This window comes from Scatophagus argus, chromosome 8 (genome assembly GCF_020382885.2).
Source record: "Scatophagus argus isolate fScaArg1 chromosome 8, fScaArg1.pri, whole genome shotgun sequence".
Classification (NCBI taxonomy): Eukaryota; Metazoa; Chordata; class Actinopteri; family Scatophagidae; genus Scatophagus; species Scatophagus argus.
The window spans coordinates 15,837,790-15,861,038 of record NC_058500.1 but is presented as its reverse complement, the minus strand read 5'-3'; the positions used below and the strand labels follow the sequence as shown (position 1 = coordinate 15,861,038).

Below are 23,249 nucleotides of genomic sequence, written 5' to 3'. Positions count from 1 at the left end.
TTAGTTCACGTTTAAAGTTTCTAAAACGCCTGGTAAAAAATAAATAAACAAATAAGCATTACATTAATTAAAAAATCTTGTATTATTGTCTCTAACTTACCTGTCCGCTAAATCTAAGAGGAAAATGTCATTAATATTAATTATTATTAGCAGTATTAGTATTATTAATAGTAGTAGTAGAAATTGTTTTACTGTTATTATTATCATTATTGCAGGAAGATTGAGCATAGTCCGAATACTGATCTTTCACCTTTCAGGAGGAAAGAAAAAATGTTAAGTTTGTCGCCCCCTGGTGTTTACATTCATGGATTAATGAGAAATCCTTCACCAAAACAGTGCGTATTAACTACGACTGAGAACAGTGGATAAAACAGGATATTGATTGGTACCGCATATATAAACAGATTATCTCGTGTTACTAATCTTAAACGAACGTCAACAAATTGGTAGATTCCAGCTATCTCGGTCTGCTGTTCCCTGCAACATTTCAATGGTACGGTCCGTTGCCTAGGTGCTAGTAGAAGCCAATTCACTCCACCACGCCTGTTCTCAGTACTTGGCTTTCTTGTCCCATTTGTCCTTTGAAAGGTAAGTAAATATTTAAACGCACACTGCATATCCACCTTAACCAGTGCAAAGAAGTTAGAATTCAAGCAGGAGTTTTCACCATTTGCTGTCAAGCGGTCACTGTAGAAAGCTACGGCTAACGTTAGCGGGTTAGCTTTAGCCGAACTTGAAGTATACGTTACTACGTTAACTTTGGAACTAACTTTGCTAACTATTTAGCCCAGATGATGGTCACAGTTTTCAGTGTTGGTTATTTTCAAGCTCACTATAACACAGCTTGAAGCAAATCTGTGATTCTTAGCTATGCACATCTTTTTGACTAGTGAGCTTGCGTGGTCAAAAGGAATGCAAGTGGCTGTTGTCCTACAAAACCATCGCTTGCTCCTCCTCGTCAGACATTTTGGGTATAGTAGTTAGCTGGAAAACAAAGATTTTTAACACCACAGTCGTTACTTGTTGGGAATAATATTATCAGCACTGTCCTCATTGCAGGTAATTTGTGTACATTTCGTTGCTAAATGCAACACTTTGTAGTGCAGTACAGTATAAACAGATGCTTCGATAGCAGAAATGTCACCCATATTGCTGTCCATGTTAAATTCCTATTGAAAACATTGTAACAGAAAACATAACTAATCAGTTTGGAGCTTTGCATAGCCACAGAAGATGAAATGTAACTCAGCTGTAAAACTGTACCTGTCTGCGCCTGTCTAAGCTGAGGTACAGTAGTTAGTCTAATCTTTAACTTTGCGACTGCAGGTCCTAACATGACTTGAGAGGATTGTTCTAAAGTGTCTGATTTTTATGTTTTTTCACAGGGGAGCTCAGTTACAAGAGATGTTTCCATGGATGAATCGCAACAACAATGGGAGTGATAAAGTTTGAGCATTTGCTGATCGTTGCCACACCATTGAAAACTTGAGTTATGTTGGTTACCATGTAGACTAAATTGTCATTTGGGATCAGGGCTTTCACCATTGAGGAAAAGGTTCAACATTCACAGATGCAACTTCATGAAACCTAATGTATGACCATGGATCATGAAGAGGTAACATTTATCGCTGTGAATTTGCTTACAGATAACATAGTCCTAGTCACTGTGAGATGCTTTGTTCCAGTGTTCCACACCAGAAATATTTAATAGAAATTGTGTGAACTCTTTCAAACTACTCAAACTGTGACTTTGTTTAGTTGTTTTCAGCTGCCTTTTTTGTCCACTTGGCCACAGTGCCTGTTGGTAATTTTTATTTTGTGATCAGCTTAACAATATTATACTTATTAAGCTGATTGAGTTCCATGAGAAAGTGGCTGTTGGAATATTACAGTTCAGTATTAGGACAGTGGTTGTAGTTAGTGTCTGATCTTTTAATTCCACCACGGCCAGAGCGAAGACCAGTTGGTGCGATGTTTAAGTACAACAGGCATGTGAGACCTGATACCCAGCTTGTGACAATATGGTGTATGTTGTTGGTGCAGTGACCACTCCTGGAGTAATTTAAATGCTTCATGGGGGGCCTGCTCATGTTACATACTCTACAGTGTACAGTATTGAATTCAGTAACAGGTGTTTAGTGCTGGCATGCTACTCTGATGTTGTGGCTCTCTCCTGTTTGTCACTCATATGGATCAGTTTTCAGCAAGACCAGCAACCTTGATGTTGAATACTTTGGTTAATGTTGGGGTTTACAGAATAGTTTACTGGATCATTGTTAGTCAGTAATTAAAAAGTAAAGTAAAAAGTAAAATTATGTTGCTATTTATAGTGCAGGTGTGTCACATATTTAAAAGCCATGTACAGCAGCTTAAAGCATTCAAAGTCAAGGAAATTCAGCGCATGTAGCTCTGAAATTCAGAATATCAACTTTTAGCTAAATGACACTTTAGTGGAATAAGCATTATGCTATAACAAGTAAAGCCTTATAATGACAAGCAGTATGAGCAAAGCTACTCATTCACACACGTTTATTTTGAGAATAGTTCTGGATTCAAAATCGTACAAGCTGCAGCTTTGTAGTTCAATTCCTTACTTACTAATTCCTTACTACCTAATATGATATCTGCTTACAAAACATTCGGCCCCTTCTCTGGGTTCTCAGGCACGGACAGAGCTGGACCAGATTTCTAGGCGGCTTCAGGAGGATGGCTTGCCTCCAGGGGCCAGTGTTGAGGACCGGCAGCGCCACCTGTGGCAGCAGTTGCTCAACAGTGAGGCAAAGCTACGGTCAGCCAGTGAGGAGCTGGGGACTTTACGTACCCAGCAGGCCAATGAGATGGAGGAGGTGAACACTTTCTTTCCACTTTTAGTTCATCAACTGTGACATCATCGTGGAACCTTTGACCTGATTGTCTTTGATGAAAGATTAATTAACACTTACACATATCTCTGAAATGGATACAGAACAATGCCAGTTGCCTAAAATGGCATGTTTTGTTCTTTCATCTGCCAGGTGGAAAGCTATGTTGCACATATTCGTGGGTTGCTGGAAGAGCGTGAGTGTCTGACTGCAGATTATGAGAGGGACAATGAACACTTGCGACAAGAGCTTCACCAGATCAGACAGCAACAAGGTGAATTCAGCGCAAATGGGATGCATGCTTACCTTTGGTTCTTTCCTAGTTGTAGCCTAGAATGGATTACAATGACGGCTCCTTAGCAGAATATTTCACACCCAGCTCACAACTTTTATTTGCCATGAATGGTTTGAAATTGGTTTGTGAATATATCAGAGCATATATTACATACAAGTTAGATATTTACTTTATATTTATAGTGAATCTGCTGCCATACCACGTCACTTGTGCTAAATGTTATTTCACAGTCTTGCTGGACAAACTACCGACCATAGACCTCCTCTTTCTTCCAGAGAGTCAAAGCAAGGAGCTGGCAGAGATGCTGGCTCAGGAGGACCTTGGAGAGATGGGTTTGAGCAGCCCCAGTGAACAGGTGGCTTACTTGCTGGTGGAGAGGGCCACACTGCTGGAAAGGCTGGAGGCTGCTGAGAGGAGACTGGAAAGTCAGAGCCTCACTGATAGCTTGAGGGAGGTCCAGCACCAGGTAAAAGACTGATGTGCATATATCAGAGGTGGTGGCTTGTTACTGTGGTGTAATTCCTTTTCACCATTCCACTGAAAGTGCTCAGCCTCTACCATCTTGACTAGTGAATGTACAGTCTACAGTTGGATTGAATTTTCATATTTACCTATTTTAACAAAAGGTCAATGCCAAGATCATATAAATGTGGTTAAGTGAGTCCCTGTGTCTCTGTGACATATATTTTCCACACGATGGTGGAAGAGCTAAGGCAGCAGAGGGACGATATATAGAAAACCACAGATAATGTGACAAAGGTGAGACAACTGTCATTGTGGCTTAGCTGAGGTACAGGTCAGTATAACTTCAGGTTGTGTTATTAAGTTTGCGGAGAAAAGAAGGACCTGATTTTTACAAGATACAGGGAAACTCTATTATCTAGCAGTGTTGGTTGTGATTCCACACAAATTGGTCTTTCCTCTCAGCAGTGTTCATCCCAGAGTCCATTGAAGAAGCTGTTTGGGCTGCGCAGGTCTGGTCAGAGCAAACACAATATTACTCCTGTAGGTGTCTATCTCGCAGCTTGTACTAACTAAGTAACTAACGCTGAGGTTGCGGTAAAGAGCATTGCTGGCTTGTTTCAGAGTGCCACTTCTTTTTGAAACATGCAGACAGTGTGCCCTGACATGCGCATGACTGCTATGATGCAGATGACACTGCTTGTCTCAGCTACATGTATATGAATGTAGTTTTCTAACAGAGCGCTTGGATGGATGGAATAGTAATGGCATGCCACGGGTAACAGCATGTGTACGTTTTGTCCCACTGGCATCACTTTGAGCACAGACATTCTACAAGATTTTATCTTATTGCTCTCGGTCCTTTCCAGGCTTGCAGTGATGATGAATCTAAACCTAATAATGCATGTCTCTTACAGCAGCATTTTGGGCCACTTGCTTCTCCAGTCTTCATTCCTGCTGAACTCCTCCCACTCTAACCATCCACATGCCATTCTTTTGCATCAGGCCCACAGTGAGGAAATTTCTCGGGAGCGAAATGAGCGTCAGCGGCTAGAGCGGGACCTCGAAGAGGCGTCTAGGAGGCTGGCAATGGCTCATCAGGACATCCGCAGACTCACCAATGAGCTGGATGCTGCCAAGAACAATAACCTAGACATAAGTGGTATGTTGCAAAGACTTGAAGTATGTGTCCCTAAAAGAACTGTTTGATGTGATGTTTCTAACGACTTAATACACTTTTCGTTTTGTATATTGTTTTTTGAATTAAAGGAATAATATGCAACAATCCCCATACCCTGGAATAACAATTTATAGACTCAGATTTAGTTTCTCTTACCTGTGACTAATCATCTTAAAGTGTGTAGTGGTGCCTTCTGCCCGTATTTTCTTTTTACTTTGCTGTGCTGGAACAACACTGTTCTACATACACATGATGGTGTTAAATATATGGTGGCATTAGGTGAATTGTACATGTCTGCCCAGCTGGTTGCCTCAGACCTTGCTGACATATCAGTATTACTTTATGTCAGGCTACAGATTTGGTTAACAACTTCACATTCTAATCTGTTCACAACATATGAAATGATGAATGAAATGTTGTAAAAAGCATGAAAGAGTAGAAAATGTATATTCAGCCTCATGAAATAAAATATAAAATATGCTTATAATCTCAGGATCTGAGCTTCAGGGAACGGTCCAGGAAGTAGAGAACCTGAGGAAGGAAGTGGACAAACTGAAACACTGTGGTGAGACAGACTTGAGTGTGATTTTAAAAACTGCCATTCAGTGAGTGATGTTAACACCAGATCCAATGTTTGGACATATTAATGTATATTACATATTCATTCTTATATACATATAACATACTGGTTGGCTGGAGAGTTTTGAAATTGGTATGTGAATTTTGGGATTTGCAATAGGAAAGAATATTGTTGGGATATTATTTATTTTCATATTTTTCATGCTTAGATAAATTTCTAACCTAGTAACTGATGTAATGGCTGTAAATCAGATAATGAATAAGTTACTACCACATGTATTACCTGACTAAGAAGCTGATTTACTCAGTGGCCCTGAAAAATAGGACCCTCTGTTGTTCCTTATATCAGACTGGAGAGAAATGCTTCATTATGTTGGCTTTTGTTTCCCTATTCCTTCATACTCTTCGTGTTTTGACTTAATCTTTGACTTTCTGAGGACACTTAATCAAATCTTAGAGCAGCTACCAAATGCATCCATGGTTTGGCAAGACATTTGACTAGTAAACAGTGTCACATACACTAGACAGTTGGACAAAGTCACTAATGTAACATTAGTTTGTGCTAAGGAATAAACAAGTAAATCTGAAACTTGCTGAGCAAAACACCTGTTTCAACACAATGTCTTTATTAAAAAGCCACTCTCCAAGACTGTGACCACATTCAATTAATTGCCGCAGTCTGTTATAAGTATTATCATAATAATTAAATAATGTAAAATGTTGAATAATGCCGTGATGTAATCACATTTTAAAAGGAAACCTGTGCAGAACGTCAGATATAATTTTCTTCGATATTCATAGCCATCATTTTGTCTCTTTGCAGATATGATGAAGCTGCAGCAAGCCAAAGAGCAAAATGACAGACTAGATACTGAGAACAGAGCTCTGAGGGAGAGAGTTCACATTTTAGAGTCTGAGAAGAAAAACCTCCTGGACCAGGTTGGCATTTCACTGAATTACTCCATTAAAATAAAAAGAAATGTTGTTACAGCAGCTAGGCATTGTTCGGTTCTCTGTTTGTCCAGCTGGCAATAAATGATGCAGATGGCAAGGACATGAGCATCAGCAGTGAATCTCAAAACAATCTGTCTTGCAACGAAAAGGATTACATTCACAAACGGTAAATACACTGATTTCTCAACAACTGCATCAGGGTTGATAATGTGATAAAATTCCCACGTGCTCTTTATGATTTGAGTCACCGTCCTCTGTCAGGTGTCGTGAGGCGATGGAAGATGGCCTTGTACAGATGAGGGAGTTGCAACGGCAACTCCAGAAGCTACGCAGGGACCAGGAAGAGCTGGAGGAGAGGAACGAGGAGCTGGAGGCCCTGCTGGGGGAGGCCCAGAACGCCAGCAAGGAGGAGAGGCACCGCCATGAGGGAGAACTGGAGGGACTTCACAGGCGGGTAATGAACAGCACAAAATTTATGCTCAAAATCTTGATCCATTTTCTTAGCGGGATAAAGGGGTGGTGGACCATTTTTGTGGTTTGTAAGCATTTCACGTAAGAGGGTGAAGAAAGCTAGTTTGACGGTTATTGATTAGTGTCAGTCCTTGACCAGAATAACTTAGTCCAGGACCTGTCTCAGAAATATCTGCCTCTCCAGTGGTTGAGTAATAATGTTAACTGGTCAACACAGATCAAAGGCCTGGAGGCAGAGCTGAAGAAGCAGGATGCCCAAGAAAAAATGTTGAATAATGGAGAAGAGGTCAAGCCCACTGAGTCCTACTTGCAGCTGGTAAGAAATTACTCACTTTTGAATATCATTATTTCTGCTGTGTTCATAACAAAATAATCAAGTTTATTTAAAAACAGTTACAAAGTGCTTCACAAATAGGATGAAATACACATGCAAATTCAAGTATACGTACATATATGTATGTATATACACACACACACACATGCATGTACATATGAATGATACATAGACAAACAAAGTGAGGTACATGATCAAAATAAACAGAACTAAAGGCAAACAGAGTATTTAGTCATATTTAAGAGGGCTAACCAACAGAAATGAGTTTTCAGCAAGCACTTAAAGAAATCCATAGATTCAGCAGATCTGATGGAATGGTAAAGTTTAGGAGCTGCAACCACAAAACCTGGTCACCTCTGGTTTTAAAATAGGAACAGAGAACAGCTCTGATCAGATGATCAGAATGGCCAACAGCTCGAACAGAGCAACAGCTCATCTTTGTGTCTTTGTGGTAAAATAGGTATAATACCATATAAAATTGGTCTATGTGGCTTATTCAAAGCTCCTTCTGAAGTACATCGAGGTGTAATCCTAATGCTTATAATGTACAAGAAAGTTTGAATTGTTCTTTTAATGATGAGAAGCAACAGGACATTAAAGAGACAGATACTGCCATCAACACGTGCAGCAAAAATGAGAGGTTACATTATATAGTAATTTTTACACATAGAATAATATAGAAACAACTTTTACTTTACAGTAAAATTCTTGTTATCCTTTCCTCTCAGATTGCCATATGTAGAAAGTTAAATTTGAGAAAGAATATAAGTCAAAAGAGTTTATTTCTCTGCAAATTCTATGGCTCACTGCAACCTTTAAATACTCTGTGTGTCCCCCTGTGTCCACGTATGAAGCACCTGAGGGACAGCAGCCAGGAGAGACTGGCTTTGTTAGAGGCTCGTCTGACTGAGGAGAAGGACTGGAGGAAACAGCTGGAGATAGACCTCAGTGCTGCTCAAGCCGCCCTCAAAAAAGACAAGGAGGTAAAGACTGCACATATGTATGTAATTCTACAGTTATAAGCCACACAGAAACTGTATATGATTCCCTAAATCTCTGCACCAAAGACTTTGCAGATAGGTGAGCGAGAGCTGAAGAAGCTGAGACTTGAGGTCAACAGCCTTCAGACAGAATGTCAACAAGGAAAAACACTCATCAAGAGCCTCACACAAGTCAAGGGGGAGAAAGCAGTTCTGGAGGAAAAGGTGTGTTAATTCTACAATTCTACTAGTGTGCTTTCCATTGCTAATACATTTCATAAGTAAAACACCCAGAATAGACCACAGCTTCAGTGTGTGTTGTGCAAAATAGAGCAGTAAAGCATAATGTTAATAAGCAAATGTATGTCTCCTGTAAATAATGACAAATGATTATTGTTTACATAAAAGCGGCAGCTTGAACATAATATGAAAATAGCCTATATTTAGTATCTATACATCAAAATGGTAAGTTTACAGCATGCATCATTTTGACATCGACGTCACTAAAATGAGTTTTTCTCAGTCTATCTGGTTTCCTCTCTGCCTTATAGTTGGCCCAGATGGAGCGTGCCCACAACAGACTCCAGAGCGAGCTGGAAAGCTACAAGGACAGTAACAGGACCCAGGAGGACCTCAGGGAAAACAGGTTTCAGGTTGACCAGCTGCAGGAGCAGGCTGACAGGCTAACTGCTGAACTCAGCAGCCTCCAGACGGCACACAGTGCCTTGAGGTTATTATCAGCCAAGTGTTCACAGGGTGAAATGTATTGACTCATGCAGTAGTAATTCTGAGACATGGGTTGAAATGGATTGATGTTGGGATAGAAGTGGTAGTGCTGCTTCAAATAGTAATTCTGTCTTGTATCATGGCCAGTTAAAAGACAGGATAGGAGCACCAGAGCTTATTTGTTTTGCAAAATGTGTATATTTCCCAGGTCTGAGATGGTTTCTGAGCGACAGCAGACTACCGAGCTCCAGACCAAGCTGAGCTTCAGTATCCAGGAGAAGCTGACAGCTGAGGGGGGAAGACAGAGGCTGGAGCTTGAGATACAGCACCTCAAAGAGCAGCTCAAGTGGCATCAAGAGCAGCTCTCCACTACAAAGGAAGCACTTATTAGCAACCAGACGCCTAACCTGCACACAGCTCAAGTAGAAGCCAGGTGCAGTCCAGTGGAGAGGAGCACAGATGAGTGCATGGATCAGGTACCTGGATTATATGTCTTTGATAGGGTCATTCGATTTATATTTTTTAAGTGAATCATATTTTATAAGTGAATCAGTCATCTTGTATGACTATTGCATTATTTAGATGTTCAGAAATTGGGCATACCAGGGTGGAGTAAAATGTCCTGCAACATTACAGCCCTGGTTCAAAGTACTCTGGTTCAAACACTGAAACTGATCTTAACCTTTGACCTGCCAGTAGAGGGAGGCAAGCACAAAGGGAATTTGTTCTGCCAGAATCACATATTCATGTGTATGTGTGTGTGTGCGTGTGCTGTGTTCGTAGCTTTCATGTTTGAAGCAGGAGCTGAATCATCTGCAGAACAAGCTGGAGGAGGAGCGGAGGCTGGCCTCTCAACACCAACTGGCCCTGCAGGCTCAGGCCAATGAAGCAGAGGCACGAATCAAGGTATGTGTGATTATAACACATCCTGTTGTTGCTTCTGCAGCTCAGTTTAAAATCTCTAATAATTACTGTCCCTTCAGATCTGTAGTTCCAGCATTGTATCATGCTTTTTATGGAATTTGAATCTTCATTTAATTATTGTGAAACTGACTTGATATATAGCAGACAAAAATATTAGCTGGGTACACTTGCCTATATTTTTCTGTACTCCCCTTGAGCGTAAACCTATCCAAACTGTCTTTCTTGTGCCTCTTCAGTCCCAGGACTTAGTCCTGAGCCAGAAGGCAGATGAGGCGAAACAGATGAAGCAGGACCTGCAGAGGACCCAGAGTCTGTTCGCCTCAGCAGAGAGAGAGCTGCGCTATGAGAAGGAGAAAAACATGGACCTGAAGAGACACAACACTCTGTTGGACCAGGAAAAACTCAAGGTCAGTATCTAAATACACAACTGCTCGTTGGAAATTTCTGAATACCTCTGACATTTATAATTTAATCATCATACTAACTGCTCTCTTATTCACCCAGCCACCTCACGGTGAATGTAAATTACCATGAGCAAATGTGAAACTGTAACCTAAATGTTAACACGTAAGAAAAGTGCCACAAAAAAGCTGTGATTGTCAGAATAGTTGTTACACTGGTGTTGAGCATCTGTTCCTGAGAGCACATTCTGTTATTTCATGTGCTTCCCTCAGCTTTGTGCAGAGCTGAAGCAGGTCCAGACTAAACTGGTCCAGGTGGAGCAGAGCGTCCACACTCAGGTGGCTGAGTGTGAACGTCAGCAGCAGAAAATAAGGGAACTGGAGTTGGAACTGGCACGCAACTCTACAAACCGCAGCGCTACCACCAGTCTGCAGGAGGACCTGCAGACAGAGAGGGCGCGGCTCATTGCTGCTGACAAGAAGGTCAGTTTCTTCCAGGGAATTATGCTAAATCTGGTTCTCTGGTTCTGCCAGTGTTGCAAGTTATTGATTTATAATTACAAATTCCACTATTTCCACTCTGTCATTCTTTGGCTAACTGAGACCTGCATTCTGAGTCTTTAATAGAGTATGGTTTCCCATCTCTTGAAAATGCTGTACAGATGAAGATGTGGTATTGCAACTAACCAATTTAAATATATTGCATATCGCCATGCATATCATTACATAGTAATACATGATTTCTGTGACATAATATGCCCTTGAGTTTTAATAATGTTGATCCTTCAAGAAATCGGCCCTTAGGATACTGTGGTGCTCATGTTGTCTGTTTGTGTCACTGAGTGAAGTGTGTGGCTCTGCTGTGATGGCAGGTGTTGGAGCTGCAGCAGCAGTTAAAGAGTGTCCAGCACCAGCTGCGCATTGAGGAAGCCCGGGCTGGCGAGAGCAGCCGCCTGGAGAGGGACAGCAGAGATCTGTCTGACACCTTGTCAGCCCTGAGAGCCAAACAGCAGGAAGAGCACATCACCAGGTCACAAAAACTACAATGCAGCTGAATCCACCCAAGTTTTACTTGGTTTACTTGGTTCTGATTCATTCTCTTGTTGACAGTCTTTCTGTCCATCTTTCCACATTTTTTTAAATCTCAGGAAGCTGTTAGAGCAGCGTGAAGAGGAGCTGCTGCAGCAGGTGCGCTCCCTGAGGCTGAACGAGGCCTCCCTGATCAGGACCAATGCAGAGCTCAGCCACCGTGCCCAACAACTGGACACCCGTTTGGCCATTCTGGAGGCTGAACTTAGCAAGGCCAGAGAGGAGGTAATCAGCAGCAGTTCTAACAGTTCATCGGATGCCATTGCTACTGCCGGGCTTTGAACATGGTTGGCCAATGTCAATTTCAAAATTTTGATCAATTATGATTCTCATCTTAAATTCATTGACGTTCTCAGCCTTTATTTAGCTTTTCAATGTAATTTGACTGACACGGGATTCAAATTTTGATCTTTTGATGTTTTGAAATCTTGCGTTTCTTAAGTACAAGTTCTGATCAATTAATAGTATTAGTGATGTTAAATAAGGTAAGTTGTTGTGCTGACAGCTCATCTCCAAACAATGGTTATGTGGACTCTGAGCTTAAACATAGCTGCAACCCAGTAGGTTCCTGATAAGACAGAATTATTTTTTACTCCTGTTGTATGTTTTTCAAAAAGCTGAGTGCTCCTGACTGATCCTGATTAATATTGAAATATACATACATTGTTGTTACTTTTGTCCTACAGGCAAGAGAAAGCCAGAAGTCAAGCCACAAACTGCAGGAGGACTTGGTGGCTAGTCAGCAGGAGTGTGACAGACTACAGGGGGAGCTGCAGCAAGTTCTCCTCCAACTGGACACACACGTCAGGTGGGATTATATTATAAAATGATCTCTGGCAACAAGTTATTATGTATTTTCTGATCTGAATAAGGTTGTAGCATAATAAGTAATTAAGACACGTGGAGAAATTGTAGCTTTTGCTGTGGTTAACTTCCTCTGCACCCCCAACCAGGAAGTACAACGAAAAGCAGAGTCAGCACAAAACCAAGCTGCGACAGGCCAAGCAGGTCTTTCTAAAGGCAACTACACAGAGGGACCGCATAATCCAAAAACTGGAGAATGACCTGGTGCTGGCATCCAGCCTTTCGCACAAGGTCGCACACACAATGCAGAACACTCTTTGAGACCGTTTACTTCTAAATATGACATGTTTGTGTCAGAGAAAGAAAAATATCTTTTGCCTCTTGACTCCTCCCTGCCGGCTTTCAGGAAAAGGAGAGGATCCATACAGTGACAGAGGAAAATGAGAAGCTTTTGGAGGAGAAGAGGGAGCTGTTACAGAAGATAAATGAAGCAGAGGAAATGGGCACTAAAGGCATGAGGACGGCCTCCACTGTCCAACACAGGTATCTTAATGAATCACACTCATGAAATGCTTTTTATACTGCTATCTGATGCCATTTATTTTGAAGTGGCAGCTTCAGGGCTTTTTTTTTTTCAAAAGGAATTAAAGTATTTTGCTTGAATATCAAATCTGTACATGTATATTAAGTGGAGTGAAGAAGCTCATTGCTGCTGTCATTGACCAGGATCTCAGCTAAGATTTGAAATATTGTTAAGGAAAACTACTTGATCATTGAACACAGTAAAAAGAAAGAGCGAGTGTGAATTTTAATGTGTGATCTAGGGTCAACGTCTTAGAAGTGGAAAACAGACAACTTCAGGATAGAACCCTAAAGCTCTCCAATCAAGTCAGTTCCTTAGAGCGTGCCCTGAGGAACGTTCAGTCATTCTACGGCCTGGAGGTAACACCATACAGATCTTTTATGCCTCGATGGGACATGCCACCAAAATTTCAAGGTTTCCTTTATTGCTTCAAAAAGATGTTAGTGAGATGAACTCCTAATTGAAGTGTGTGCTGTTTGACTGAAAATGGTGTAGGGATTCTATCGCAGCTGAGTCTGTATGTTTTAAAGATAAGAGAAGCATCTAGATCAAACGGGTGGTGTGTCCCTTCATCCATCACAATAAAAAAAAACTTTGGTGTGTTGTGATTATAAATGGTTCAAATGCTCAGCAGAATACCAAGAAAGCACTCCCCTCTGAAAGTCTCTGTGATGGCATCCTGCATACATCTACACTAAGGTAAGATGGTTTGGCAGAACAAAAGGTTTTGTTGAAATTATTTATTGATTGATATTTATAATTTGGGTTCTAGCTTAGAATTCCCAACTTCATTTTCTTGTTTTCTAGGCTTACGTATAAGATGTTCGAATGTGAACTTTTCTCACTATATGTGTGTGTCACCAGCGTAACGTCAGGTTCTTGTGACCCATTGGACATCCTGGATGCAATATGCCGCGTCAAGGTGGGGGAGCGTGTGGTGGTGGACAACACTCGAGCGTCTGTCTCCACACACCAGCCGCCAGAACAGGGATACCTGAATCTCACCTCCCCATTGGTTCCTCTAGACACCAAAAACATGGAGGAGAGCTCTAATAACAATGACCAGGTATGAGAGGTTGGAGGTTGCCGTCTGTGTAACAGCAGTGAGCCACCAGCAAGTGGAACTACAGCATCCGCCCACTTCCTTGGGAGTCAAAAATCAGAATAAAGGAATGAAAAAATATGCAGAATGCAAATAATTTTTGTTAAAATTCAACAATAATGAAAGGGAGCTTCCACTGCAGTTCTGCTCAGGGTGATATCTCTGTTTTTTTGAAGAGCAGGTTCTTATTTGACCTTCAAGTACTGTTTTATGGATCCAGGTTCAGAATGAAGGTTAAATTTTGGGGGATTTGAAAAGAAAAAAAAAGCATGTGCAAATGTTAATCATATATTTTTGACTGATTTTAAAGGGAACAGAATATAATACAGTATTTAATTTGGAAACTAAACATGTGACACAATATTGTTTGTATACACATACGTGTGCATGTGTCTGAAGAAGTTTGTTGTCGCTTGTTGGCGTCAGCACACCAAAGCAAATTAGAAAGCTTGAAAGCTTCTTGTTGTCTTATGGAAAAGATTATTATGATTTTTTTTTTTATGTGATGGTACAAGATAAAGCCATGTAAATGTCAAGAAGACATTTCAGGAGGGAGATCTGATTGAGAGCAGTTTAAACTGAGCACTTTATAAGAAGTTTGACTTTTGTTTACATTTTTTGAAAATGTAGCAGTGGAATACAACAGTGGGTATAATAGTATATTAATGGCACGTATTTCACCCCAGTTAAATTAAATCTTGGCAGTGTTTTCAATTGAAAGAACACCTATGGCGTTATACCTTTAAGGATTTACTGTGCCAAAAAAAAAAAAATCAGCATTTTCACTAGTTTACAAAATCATGCATAGGAATAACATTAATACTACAGAGTTACTTTATGTCTAATAACAGTGTAGTAAACAGTCTCGATATAGGGGTCTTTTCTGAGATCTGTCACTCCTATTGCTTGTCAGCTATAGCCACTCCTGTGTTGTATGTACAACAGGATGTGCAGATTTGCTTGTAGTTAGTTAAAAACAGCCAAAATGAAAAAAGCCACCAAATTCCAGAAGCTTTTCTGTGTGTATTTTTAACATCCTGAGCTGTTTTTTTGACATGGGTCAACCTTGGTGGTTCTCTCCAGCGACACTCAATCAGAAGGTACTTGTACTCTTGTACAAAGACACGCACATGACATGGGAGTAAAACACACATTCACCATTTCATGCCACTATTATTATTTTGTGTCAATAGTAGAGTTGTACACTGTGGAAAACAATGTCTGTTTGTCTTCAATGTGCCTAAAATGATGAAGTATTTATCTTGCTGCTGCATGACTAAATCGAATAACAAAAGCCTTTTTGTGACAGACATGGAGCACGAAACTTTGACTTTTGTATCTGTTTGAATACATTTTTAAACAAAGATATTTTCATAAATAAAGTGAATAGATAACAAACTGTTTGATTTTTTTCCCCCAATGTCTCACGCTGTCTAAAAATAAATAAAACGCAGTTACAGGTTTTGAAAAATCAATCACAGATGAATTTATAACAGTCTGTTTATTAAACAAGGTAAAGATACAAAGCTTTTTTTTACTTTTTTAAACATTGATAACCTTAGTTTAACTTCTCAGTCTTGGCTGTGCATATTTAGTTGTCTAGAAACTGTATATGAAACCACAATGCAAGACAGGAAAAAGTGTAATAAATCTACGCAATATCTTTTCATAGAGAACATGGGTTAAACAGTTATCATACAGATTACAGCTCAGGAACTCCATGCGGAAGGAAAAAAATAAAAATGTTTACACGACTGAATACTGCAGAACACAATACAGAGTAATGGAAATGGGATGATAAAACAGTTAAGGCTTACATGTAAATAACTGATATAAAACATGAATATTAATAACATACGGGTAGACTAAAATAATTACAGTAAGCTCATACGTAAATTTACGAAATCCAAACAGAACATGTTTATGAAAACTTAAAGTAGGTACTATAAATGAGTAACATGTTTTACAGTACAGCAACATGTACATTTTCCCATTATCTCAAAAGAGAGAGTGAGAGAGAGAGAGAAAGTAAGTTGAAGAGGCAGGGTCTGTTGTTGGCGTAAATGTTGTCAGGCCAGTGGCTTGAGTAATAAGTTTTTATTCTTTTGAAAACATACTATATACTGTATATGTAATTTACATTATTCTCAGTTCCATCTCCAACGTAACGCCTAGCTGTAGCACCTTTTCTGAAGTGCCCTGAAGAATGCAGGGTACCCTAGTAGTACCATCCAGAGGTTAAAGTTACAGTAAAAATACAACAATACTGTGTACAATAAAAAGAATACTAAAGAGAAAAGAAAAATCAAAAGGAGAAGCATTATCTCCACATCAACTCATAATATACCTATGGAATATGACTTATACTGCAGTTTATTCCAAATGGGTAAAGCTTATTAAGGATTTTAAAAAAAAAATACTTAACTGGGTCAGAGTAGCTGTACAGTAACTTCACATTTTGGTCCAATGTTTAGATTTTAAATTTAATTTCGGCTGAGGTGTATTTTGAAAGTAGGGCTGAGGAAAGTAGAGCTGGCACTGACAAATGTGCAATGTATTCAGCCTCTAATAATTAGAAAACAAGAGTCAACGCTAAGCTGAGCAGCGAAAACTGACGCACTCTATGACAAGATTTGCTTTCTCTTTAAACCTCTACAAGGTTCATATATATGGCACTAGTCAATGGGACGTGTTGAAAACATAATGTAAGAAGCAGTGTTTCTTTGATCATATGCTATGATCATAAAGGTGCCATAAAAGGTGAACATCAAATATGGAGTGAAAGGTTTTGGAAATTAAAAAATAAAAACAAACATTCATCCTTCTTCCCTTACATGTTGCTCTGTCGTCTTTTGCTCCCCAAATCAATAATACAACTCCTTAATACAATCATTAAAATTGTCATCTACCGATTGCCTTTCTTTTTAGATGACCCTGTAAATGTGAGTAAAAACAGTGAAAGTAACAGAAAAGACTGTTATTTATACACAGTCAGTACTCTTAGCTGCCACAATTAATGCCCTTTGGCATTATCCATCCAACAAGATTGAAACAATTTGAGCCAAAACCACAAGGCCTAAAAGTGCTTTAAGATTATCTTTGGATGTCTCCAGAATACACCCAGCAAACATTTTTTTCTACTTTCTCAATTCTTTATAAGGGCAAATATCATCTGGCACATTTTGGAAACCCATTTCATGGAAGAGAGAGAAAACAACTAAACTAAAACATTTCTTATGGCCAATGCATCCGGCAGTTTACATGACGCTTACGAAAGTGCTTATTAAATCTGACGCAAGACATTCTTTGCCACTCGATCCTCCGGACAACATCTAGCTGTACTGTTACATTCACAAAATAACGCTGTGCTCATTTTTGACAGATGGCCTGTGTCAAGATGGATGGAGGCAGCCAGTTTACTGAATGCTTATGTCAGCTGTCATAATGCTAATGTAAGCCTTATGTAGATGGCTGTGGGTGCAGGGCCTCATAAGCTCCAGCTGCTAGACTTTGATTCTGACCTGCTGCTGAGCGGGTGGGGAGCTCAGATTAGGGAGATACGTATTGGGATGCTGGGCGACTCGGTCCTCTGAGGCGACTGGTGGCTCACTAGGTGCTCCACCACTGTGTGTTTGGACATGTGCTTCATAAGGTAAGTCTCCTAAAAAGACAAGAAAACACACCAAATGGTCCAAAATGAAATAGCAGCCATTAAAACAACAGTCTGGACATCAGCCTAAAATACCCTGCCCTCCCTTAAATTCAAATATTTATTAGCAATCACAGAAAATTTCTTAAATTACTGCTTACTGACATTTTTTTGACATTAGTGGATCGAGCAAGGCGGGCTTGTTAAAAAATAATAAGCTCCTCTCAAGGAGCCTGACTTTGTCTTAAGAAAAACTTTTAAAAGGCTGCAGCTATCAATTATTTTTAGATTAGTCTGCAGAATATTTTCTTGATTAATCACACACACACACACACACACACACATATATATATATACATATATATATATGTGGTGAATAGTTATATATCACATTAATAGTTCTACTAAGATATAACCCATCCATCTAAGGGCATATCTGTATCTGACATACAAGAAGATGCTAAACAGATAACCTTTGATTTACTCACTGAGGTGTATGCCCGGCCACACATACTACAGCAGTAGGCCTTAGCGTTTTTGATGGCGTGCGCCGACAAGTGGATCTGCAGAGATGCTGAGTCTGAGTAGGCACGATAGCAATTAGGACATTTATACGGCTTGTCTTTATTGTGTTGCCTCTGGTGAGACTGTTAGAAAAGAAACACAGACAAACATTGATTTGAACATCTGTAATTCACAAATCAATTAACATGTGTATGTCTTTGCTACACTGTGCACTCTGGTGTTGTCTGCCTCAGTGTAACATAACAGCTGATGCTGTAATATCTAGCAATGCAGAATTAATGTTTGTGACCACATGCTGACCTGGAGGTTGGACAGTTGGGTAAAAGCCTTTTCACATCCGGGGTGAGCACATTTATAAGGTCTGTCGCCAGTGTGGATTCTGTGGCAAAGAATGGGATCAAAAAAGTTAGAATTAACACACGATTTTGCTTTTATTGACTTTTATTGATGAGACACGACCGCAAATGAACAGATTCTATAATCTGAACTTCACGTCACATATTTCTGATTTCAGATTTGATTGAGAAAAGTGATGTAAGCACATAATTTCTCAGCAGGAAGAACTCCATCAGAATGGGGCACAAACTAGTAATCTGTCACCATTTTGTGTCACTTTTCAGTTGCCCAAGTATAACACAGCATGTTAGCAGGACCTGCTCAGTGGCTTTATATTTTCCCCTCATTAACCACACTTCCCCTGCTTTGTGTTCACAGCTGGACTAACCTGGTGTGCTGTTGGAGGTGTGACAGCTGACGGAATGAGTTCTCGCAGTAAGAACAGTGGTAGGGTTTGATCCCCAGGTGGATGCGCAGGTGCTGGGACAGGTAGGAGGCATTAGCGAATGTCTTGGAGCAGTGGGGACACTTGTGTGGTTTGGCCTCCGTGTGGGACTTGGAGTGAATCTGCATCTCTGACTTGGTTAAGAAAGTGAGTGGGCACACTTTGCATCTTGGTGACGGAGAAGGGACACAAAAATATATAAACATGATCAGATTGGGCCATTGCAGTCAAGTGAAGTTCAAACATGGTTACAAAGGAGACTGAAAGAGACTATACAGCATAACAAGCTTAATTTTTTCAAAAGTTTTAAAGCATTCCTGTCCAAATACCAAAAGACTTCATTTTCAAGTCACGTAAAGCAAAGTAATTCTGAATCATTATCTACATCCAAACTAGGAGGGTAGGAACTGAAGTCAATTCTTAAGAAGTACGTAATGGTTTAGTATCCAATTATTTACAGAAATTCCAACAGACCTGCACTGTTAACCTCACAAATTAAGTCTTACAAGCCCATGTTTTACTATAAGGTTTTACTGAGGAAAACAATTTAACGAGAATCACTTCAGTTTGCCTGGAAGTTGGATCATTAAAATAACTATGTGAGTCAGTGCCTCTGAATTGCCGTGTTTTTCCAGGAGATAAGGAAAAGATCTACTGACAGTCCACTGAGTGAAGCATTCACCCAGTTAGGTAAAGATGGTTTATATTGACATGCAGGTGAAAAGGAGCACATCGGCATCATCTACAGTCTACTTAAAACTTGTCTCAAGCAAATGTCTATTGATCTTTTGCAGACCACAATTAAATCTTTGAATTGGCTTTGCAAGACCAGCAGTAAAAGTTAATATCCTTCTCCCTGTGCAGCAGTAAAGGCTTGAAAATGAGAGCAGCAGCTTCTTGTGGCCAACCTGTAGGTTTTGCCCTCTTTGGGTGCGACGGTGACACAGCCCTGGTCAGCTAGGATTGGGTATGGCACAACCAGCAGAGGACCAGAGGGGTTTTCAGCTTTGATCTTCTTCCGTCCCCGGGGTGCCTTGGGTGGTGGGCCCAAGAGCCCAGCCAGGCCTCCAGCTTTCATGTGGTCCATGCCAGGGCCACTCGCCAGCCCAGAGATGATATTCACAGAGGGAGCTCCGCCCAGACGGTTGTGGCTGCTGGAGGTTGGAGTTGTGGGGGTCAGGGCCTCTGAGGTGTTGTGGCTGTCGGGTCGGGACGAAGGAGCCAGACCTGTGCAAGTGAAAACCAAAACTGGTGTAACACCAACACCTAGAGCAACAACAGTATTTTAATCACCCCGTCATTGTTTTTGAAAGTTTTAGTGATAAACTAAATATTTTAGGGACAATTTTTCTTCAGAGCCTGATGTTCTTCAAGACATTTCACCATGTCAGCAGATGATTGCAGTACCTGGGCGATGGTTGATCCGGCCTTGTTGCTCGCTGAGTTGTCTCATGTGCCAGTCCTCCCACAGTCCTTTGGCCTTCACTGCTGACTTGTCGTCCATATTTCCATCTGGAAGTTGTCAGGTGATGGCAGTTTAAATCAGTGAACGGTAAAACATGTATCGACATAGACAGACCTTATGCTGTCTTATGATCACACCTAAGTATACCGCACAATGTTGAGTCAATCATAGTGGTCTATAGAAACTAGAGGTCCTCATTTATAATTATTTGATGAAGAAAGTGAAGACTGTACCTGGTCCAGAGCTGGAGGCAGGGCGAGCATGCAGAGCGATGTCTGGTTGTCCAGAGCCCTGCGGCTGTGGGTGGTGGCTCGGCACCTGCTGTGGCTGAGGCTTTGGCACCGACATGCCGTGCTGAGCGCTACCATCCGGGGATGAGGTTGGCACCAGCAAAGGCTGCTGGGAAGGGGTGGAGGTAGGCGGCAGGTGCAGGGGTCGGATCTTCTCAGCCATCAGCTGCTCCTTGATCTTGTTAATGAGCACCAGGTTATCCAGCTGAAAGGGTTAACGGGTCATGCTCAACAGAAAACAGTCACCGTGTGTGAATGTCATTCACGCCCCAGAAACACATCCCAGGACAGAAAACACTGACCAGCACACAGTACAATCCATTTTTTTGTTTAATCTACAAGAACCAACTGTGACTGAATCATTTTGAGAGTTTATTTCACTGACAGACAGTGCTGACAGGTGAACAGACATTCACACATGGACACAAATGGCAATTAAAGGTGGAAATGTCACAGTAATTACATGTTAAGAGTGGACTTACCTGGCCTGGCATGGATGGAGGTGGCGGCCAGAAATACGGGTTGTTAAATCGAGGCTCTGCCATCCTGAAATGAATAACATTCATTGCAGCCACATTCAAAAGTCAAGTTAAACTTAACGAGCTGTTATTTTACTACACATTTATTAGCTGCTATCAGAGAGGAGTTAATGATGGAAAGCACTGCTTTTCAAACTGCAAAGTGAACAAATATATTCTAAACAAAATATGTAGTGCTCCACTTGTCCACCAAGCACAGATTTTGTTCAGACTCAGACTGAGCACTGATAGATAACAGAAAGTTTGACCATTTTAAGACTACTGCAAGACTAAATATAAATATGTGTGAGACAGATTTTGGGACACATTACTTTCACTGAATAGGGGACATTATTATATATCTTTTCCATAAGCATAGCATACCAATTCTTAATTTAATTACCAATTGAGTGATTTTGCATTTTCCTCAACAGCAAGTAGAGAGGACAGTGGGTTAATCAAGAAAGCCACGTGTATGCATGTAAAAGTTTGGCTTTGGGTTTTACGGGCTTATGTGCACAATGAATGCAAAGTGAAGGTGATTTAATGTCATTTAGGCTGGTGTTGAATAGACTGAAGATTAGATTGAAGATTTCACTTGAAAGGTTCACTTTCTACATTTTTCATCTGCTTTCATCTGCATCTCATGGCTTTCCCTGGCAGATGGAGTTTGCACACATGTCATAAAGAGGGCTCAGTTATCATGAACAAACTTAATCCACTGAGGAAGCTCATGGGATTCAGTTAAAAAGAAAAAAAAAAAAGAAAAAACATAGTAAGTGGACCTTGAGTTAAAATTTGTTTGATTATTAAGATTATTCATAAGGTTATTTTAAATAGGACTTGCACTAACCTCGCAGGTAAAATGAATAATTTAATTAAAAAATGTCCTCGAATAAAGATGTTAGGGCTAAAACACTGTAAAAACTTGCTATGTTACATTTATGCTAATAGCGTGTGTATAAATTAGGCCTACGGTGTCACCTTTAACTTTACACAGGTCAAACAGCGAAATGTCACCTAGAAATATCCTGTCACTTATAAAAACACATTAGCCTGACTGTGCCTTAGCCGTTTAGCTTGGAGATTTAGCCTCTCAGTTCCTTTTGTCTGAGGGTGAATTCCTGAAAATAAGTGGACGTCGCTTTAAATTTTCAGACAAACGCAATGAAAAAAAACTTTCCATTCGTTGACTTTTCGGACGTGTCGCCTGTCTGAGATCACCTCTGGCCTCACACTGAGACAGGGGCTCACGGATAGACACTGCCGGTGCGGCTCAGACATTCTCAGACAGTTTTCTTTAAACATTTCCAGACAAAAGAGAAACAAAAATGGCAGCCTTATTTTTATAAGGCGGGACGCCATATTCTGCAGACCCCAAAAATTTAGGAGCATGAAGATTCTGTCATGAGGACGGTGATGGGGATGAGAAACGGCCGACGGGAGCACAAAGGTGTGTTTATCATGTCAAAGGCATGAATGATTGTTTACGGCGAATTGCAGGTTTGAATAGCCCGGCCTCCCCACCTCTTAAAAAAACTGACACTTCCTACAACAACCATGCAATGCAAAGACAGCACGGAAACGGACAAGATGCAGGCTCGACCCAAAACACCATACCGATTAAAACAACCGTACCAATGCGTTAAGGTCAACACATAACGGACGCACAACGCTCTGTGTCCCGAAATACGCTGTGCCATCTTAAACAAATTTCACTTTTAGGGCTGCTTTTTTTCCCACATTCTGCAACTTTTGGGCGAATCAAAGGACAGCAATTGCATTTTGTGCACAATGCACGCGTTTAGTAGACTATCGCCTTTTAGAGAAATGCACAGCGTGAAGACACGAAAAGACATGCACAAATACCTTGTGTCCTGATTGCAGATATTGTCTTGCGAGTACAGCTTTAATATAAAAGGTTGATGTTCTTTCTGCCTGCCTCTAGTCGGACCACCGCTTCCGGGTCGCTTTGTTCACTTCTGGGTGCTGCTGCAGGCTCAGTACGACACAGACAGATAGTGGGATATATCCTGCTAATGTTGCTTTTGGTCTTTTACACGGTGACACACTTAATTCACGTTTAATGGCCAGCGCATCTATGATGAGTCTAATAACGTTATTTCAGCGTGTGTTTGGGTTGGATTTAGACAGCAGATTTGCAGTGGTGGAAGTAGCACTCAGTCATGACATATCAACGAAACAGCAACAAATCACATCCATAAAAATGTGTATTAATGCAACGTAAAAATTGAGGTAGGATGCAATATATATAT

At 40.6% G+C, this 23,249-nt stretch overlaps 2 protein-coding genes across 9 annotated transcripts; one reads left to right on the top strand and one right to left on the bottom strand.

Annotated features, from left to right (window-relative positions):
* Positions 1-252: 252 nt before the first annotated feature.
* On the top strand, positions 253-15,143 carry ccdc30 (coiled-coil domain containing 30). 3 transcript variants are annotated; one of them, XM_046398189.1, is made up of 27 exons: positions 253-588; positions 1,386-1,615; positions 2,664-2,846; positions 3,015-3,135; positions 3,432-3,622; positions 4,087-4,161; positions 4,624-4,780; positions 5,292-5,363; positions 6,201-6,316; positions 6,403-6,497; positions 6,593-6,785; positions 7,020-7,118; positions 7,991-8,119; positions 8,204-8,341; positions 8,668-8,846; positions 9,051-9,318; positions 9,626-9,748; positions 10,003-10,173; positions 10,441-10,650; positions 11,040-11,197; positions 11,316-11,481; positions 11,943-12,064; positions 12,210-12,351; positions 12,467-12,603; positions 12,885-13,002; positions 13,275-13,342; positions 13,508-15,143. In XM_046398189.1, the coding sequence occupies exons 2-27, from the start codon at positions 1,595-1,597 to the stop codon at positions 13,713-13,715; spliced, it is 3,660 nt and encodes a 1,219-aa protein (XP_046254145.1). In that variant the 5' UTR covers positions 253-588; positions 1,386-1,594; the 3' UTR covers positions 13,716-15,143. The 3 variants fall into 3 exon arrangements, with proteins under 3 accessions (XP_046254145.1, XP_046254146.1, XP_046254147.1); XM_046398190.1 differs by having other exon boundaries at positions 254-588; positions 13,278-13,342; XM_046398191.1 differs by lacking the exon at positions 4,087-4,161 and having other exon boundaries at positions 255-588.
* Positions 15,144-15,227: 84 nt separating this feature from the next.
* znf362b (zinc finger protein 362b) lies at positions 15,228-23,078 on the bottom strand. 6 transcript variants are annotated; one of them, XM_046398195.1, is made up of 9 exons: positions 22,843-23,078; positions 20,938-21,001; positions 20,399-20,633; positions 20,108-20,212; positions 19,609-19,927; positions 18,644-18,868; positions 18,220-18,298; positions 17,883-18,041; positions 15,228-17,406 (listed from the first exon to the last, which is right to left on the bottom strand). In XM_046398195.1, exons 2-9 carry the CDS (start codon positions 20,998-21,000, stop codon positions 17,290-17,292), a joined length of 1,302 nt encoding a protein of 433 aa, XP_046254151.1. In that variant the 5' UTR covers position 21,001; positions 22,843-23,078; the 3' UTR covers positions 15,228-17,289. The 6 variants fall into 6 exon arrangements, with proteins under 6 accessions (XP_046254151.1, XP_046254148.1, XP_046254152.1 ...); XM_046398192.1 differs by having other exon boundaries at positions 20,399-20,660; positions 22,843-23,075; XM_046398196.1 differs by lacking the exon at positions 22,843-23,078 and adding an exon at positions 22,198-22,807.
* Positions 23,079-23,249: the final 171 nt, after the last annotated feature.

Coding starts and splice junctions, on each gene's coding strand:
- znf362b (XM_046398192.1), bottom strand. CDS start 21,000: ATGGCAGAGCCTCGATTTAACAACCCGTATTTCTGGCCGCCACCTCCA. Junction 20,661..20,937: donor CTCCATCCATGCCAGGCCAG/GTAAGTCCACTC, acceptor TAACCCTTTCAG/CTGGATAACCTGGTGCTCAT. Junction 18,042..18,219: donor CCCAACTGTCCAACCTCCAG/GTCAGCATGTGG, acceptor CTTTTCTAACAG/TCTCACCAGAGGCAACACAA.
- ccdc30 (XM_046398189.1), top strand. CDS start 1,595: ATGACCATGGATCATGAAGAG. Junction 3,623..4,086: donor TGAGGGAGGTCCAGCACCAG/GTAAAAGACTGA, acceptor TCCTCTCAGCAG/TGTTCATCCCAGAGTCCATT. Junction 4,162..4,623: donor GCAAACACAATATTACTCCT/GTAGGTGTCTAT, acceptor CTTTTGCATCAG/GCCCACAGTGAGGAAATTTC.